The sequence below is a fragment of the Acanthisitta chloris genome, unplaced genomic scaffold (genome assembly GCF_000695815.1).
Source record: "Acanthisitta chloris isolate BGI_N310 unplaced genomic scaffold, ASM69581v1 scaffold37142, whole genome shotgun sequence".
Lineage (NCBI taxonomy): Eukaryota > Metazoa > Chordata > Aves > Passeriformes > Acanthisittidae > Acanthisitta > Acanthisitta chloris.
The window spans coordinates 11,589-15,300 of NW_008661711.1; the positions used below are offsets into that span (position 1 = coordinate 11,589).

Consider the following 3,712-nt stretch of genomic DNA (forward strand, 5'->3'; position numbering starts at 1 on the left):
CTCAAGTCTAAAAACTTCCCAAAAAAATGCCTGGAATTCCCCAACTATGGAGTTCCACAACCCACAGATGCAAAGTAGCTTTTAGTAGCTGTGTCTGTGCATTTGCTGGAGTTGTCCTTGTGGCTGCCAGATAAGGCAAGAAAACATGAAGCAGAGGCATCTCACAGTAAGAGATTAGCTGAAGGTCTTAACTCCCAAGCAGTGAGTGCCAGACTGCAAGTGAAAAACAAGGTGAAGATAACCACTGGCTGCATATAAACATGGTTAGGACACTGCACAAAAACAGTTGTTCCTTTTTAGTCTAGTAACTTGTTTTCCTAAATGTCTTTATTATTTTATTAATCTCCCTTATTATTAAATTTCCTTATTATTTTCCAAATTACAGTTCATAATGGAAAAAAACTTGTATTCTTTGTGAAACGCCTCCCCACTCCAAGCTGTGCAATCCATCAGCTTGTTCCCTACAGAGCAGCTGATCACCCATACTGAAGCTTTTGAGCCCAGTTGATCCAAGCTTGCCCTAAGCAAGAAGAAGAGCAGGCAGAGCACAACTGTGCAAATGGAACTGGGTTTACCAGAAGGAAAAATGAAAGGCTCAGGGCTCCTGTTAAGTTTGCAGAGACAGAAATTGATGCTAACCACTAAACCATTTCAAAATAGAATTTAACAGAACTGGAACACGGTGCAGTGTGTCAGTTCTGTCAGGCAGCCTGGAGCTGAGTGTCCCATGTGTATCCATGCCATTCCTCAGGGACCAAGGGAGTTTTCTGTAGCACAAACTTGATAAGACTTCTGGTAACATCATGTAGTGTTTGATAGCCTTAGAGGAGTCAGTGTGTTGAAAAGTGAAGCAGTTTTCCTCATCAGGGCATTTTTGTTCTCTGTGCAAGTGGTTCACACCAGACTATTTATGTTGTGTAGTTCAAGTAACTTTCAAGCCCTGTGTTGTGCTGTGCTCTCTCAGGGTGATTTTTGAGAGCAGAGGACTAAAAGGGAACAGAGTGACCATCTACCTCTGGCTTGAAGCTCCCTCAATGCTGTTGGTGAAGCAGTGGGGGCCATCACTTCCAAAGTGGCTCCTAACCCTTCCAAATGATGGAAGAGTGCAGGATCCACCTGACTGAAAGCAGAAGAATCAACAGTTTGTTTTGAAGTTAGTTCAGAGAGTGCTTAAGGAAGCAACTGCACAGACCTCTGCAAAAACAACTCCTTTATTAAATCTGCAGTTTTCCAAATCATCTTTATAGAACTACAGGAATACCTGAAAAACACCTGTGGAGCTGATGTGCAAAGACCTGTAAAACTTGCAGGAGGTTTGTTGCAGAGGAGATGTGTGAATAGCTTACAGTGATCTGAACTGGACAGCACCCAAAGGGGGTGAAGCAATAGCACAGGAGTGCTTTGTCTTCCCTGGTCAGGATGTGTCCCTTGTCCTGCCTCCTGCTCACAGTGAGTCCATGCACACAGTCCAAAACAAGAGAACAGAAAATCCCCAAATTACCAAATTCAGGTTTCCATGCAAACTGATGCCCTTTATTTCCGCCTTATGTCTTTTTCTTCTTGGCTACAGTCTTCTTTGCTCCTTTCTTAGTAGTATTCCCGTATTTGGCTTCCAGGTGGGCAAAGAAATTGTTCATTTCCCTTTCTCGATCTTTACTTCGGCTCTGGGGAGGGAAAAGGAAACCAAACTCAGAACATTTACCAATGCACATTATTCTGCTGAAGTCTGATAGCTACATAAAAAAGCTTGGAATACATGACCAGGGAACAAAGCCGCAGGGAGTCTGGTACTGGCATTAACACTCCCTAACTGCCTACAACTAGGAGTGAAATATTTTGAGTGCATGTGCAGTAACTTTGTTGATTCTTACAAAGACAGGGTTGACAACATCCATACTGCACTCTGATTGCTAATTACAGCACAGTGAACATTAAGCCCAGGTTTTAACCTCAGGAACTGAGTTGCAAGGATCCAAAACACAAAGATGCTCAGGGAAAACACGTTTATAAACCAGGAACACAATGATCTGCATCAAACAGACAAGGCCTTACCTGAATCAGTGCTTGCAAGTCATCATCTCCACTGAGACCCATGTCTTCTTTAACTTTTTTTGCCTCTTCAGCTTCTCTTTCAGCCTAAAAAACAAACTGGGTTTTTTAGAAGTGTTTTGCATCTGACAAAGTCTTACAGTAGTCACGAAATGCTTTTTGTTGGTATCTATAGCTGCAAGGGAACACAAAGGGTTTCCAGGTTTGGCCAAGAATGAGGAGTTAGGCACAGGAAGCCCATTCTGGTCCCAGCATTTAGCAGAATGGGAAGTTCTGTGCTGTTTCAGAGTGCTGAGTGTGATGTTTTTCCATGTCCCTGTGCCCCCCACCCACAGGTTTTTGTCTTAGACACTACATTAACTTAAAGGTTACTGTGATATGCACGTGACATTGTACCAAGTGTCCAGAAGCACCCAGGCTGGACAAGAGTCCTTGTAACCCAGAACACTTTCACACCTGCCAAAAGCCAAGAACGATGTATTTTCACCACTTATTTTTAACTCCAGCAGCTCACAGCTTTGTAGATAAACACAGGGATGTGCTCAACTGTAACAAGCCATTGTGTATAATAAAGGAAATAAACTATATAAGCCTTTCACAACAGTTTGAGGTGGAGGACACAGGAGACCAAATCTGAACAGCAGAGACGCTAAGCCAAGGTGTGGCAAACATCTTGGGAATGGTGTCACTCCTTTCTGCCAAGGGGGATGAGAAGGTTATGGTGAACAATTGATGTCACCTACCTTCCTCCTTCTGGCCATCCTCTTCTGCTTGGACTCCTTGACAAAGCTGTTGTAGGCAGGGAGCTCTCCAGAGTCGATGGCTTGCTCTATTATCTTCCTTATCCTTGGCTCGTCCGTGTGTTTTGCACACATCACAGACTCCATGATCTTGTCCATGTTCCCCTTGAAGTCCATGTACGCTGCTTTCACGTCAGCCAGCTCCTCTGCTGAGTCCCTGTACTTTTTCTCGTACTCCTCAATGTCCTTCACTGTGATCTGCACAAAGAGTAACCCTGTGAGCTGCTCACCAGCAGGACTGAGGAGAACACATCCAAACCCATCCAGCACAGGGTTCTGCCCTTGCCAGGAGCCCTGGGCGGCTCCAGGGCGGTGCTGCTCTCACCTTCTTGAAGAGCAGGCGCCAGTACTCGAGCCAGTCCTGCTCGCCCTGTGTCGTCGAGCCCTCCTCGTCCACCGTGCCAGTCTCATCGTACTCGGCGCGCAGCTTCTCGTCGCTCAGCACCGCGTACACACGGCCCAGGATCTGCGGGGGCATGGGGCTGTCACCCGGCACTGGGGTGGTCACTCAGGGGAGCGGTGGTCATTCGGGGTGATGGGTCAGTCACTCAGAGACTGTGGGTCACTTGGGGGTGGTGAGTTAGTCACTCTGGGGTGGGTCAGTCTCTCGGGGTTGGTTAGCTACTTGGGGGGGCTGGGTCAGTCAGGGGCAGTGGGTCTGTCACCCAGGGCTGGAGTGGTCACTCGGGGACTGTAGGTCACTTGAGGGGCAGTGGGTTGGTCACTCTGGGATGGGTCAGTCCCTTAGGGGCAGGTGGGGTGGTCACTCAGAGCTGGCAGATCACTTGGGGGGCAGTGAGTCAGTCACTGCGTGGTGGGTCAGTCCCTAGGGAGGTGATGGGTCACTCTAGGGGTGGGTCAGT

The 3,712-nt window shown here is 47.2% G+C and overlaps 1 protein-coding gene across 1 annotated transcript; it reads right to left on the minus strand.

Moving 5' to 3' along the window:
• Positions 1-1,544: 1,544 nt before the first annotated feature.
• On the minus strand, positions 1,545-3,327 carry DNAJC9 (DnaJ (Hsp40) homolog, subfamily C, member 9). Its single transcript, XM_009070321.1, has 4 exons — positions 3,175-3,327; positions 2,793-3,047; positions 2,053-2,136; positions 1,545-1,664 (listed from the first exon to the last, which is right to left on the minus strand). Exons 1-4 carry the CDS (start codon positions 3,325-3,327, stop codon positions 1,545-1,547), a joined length of 612 nt encoding a protein of 203 aa, XP_009068569.1.
• Between the last annotated feature and the right edge of the window lie 385 nt (positions 3,328-3,712).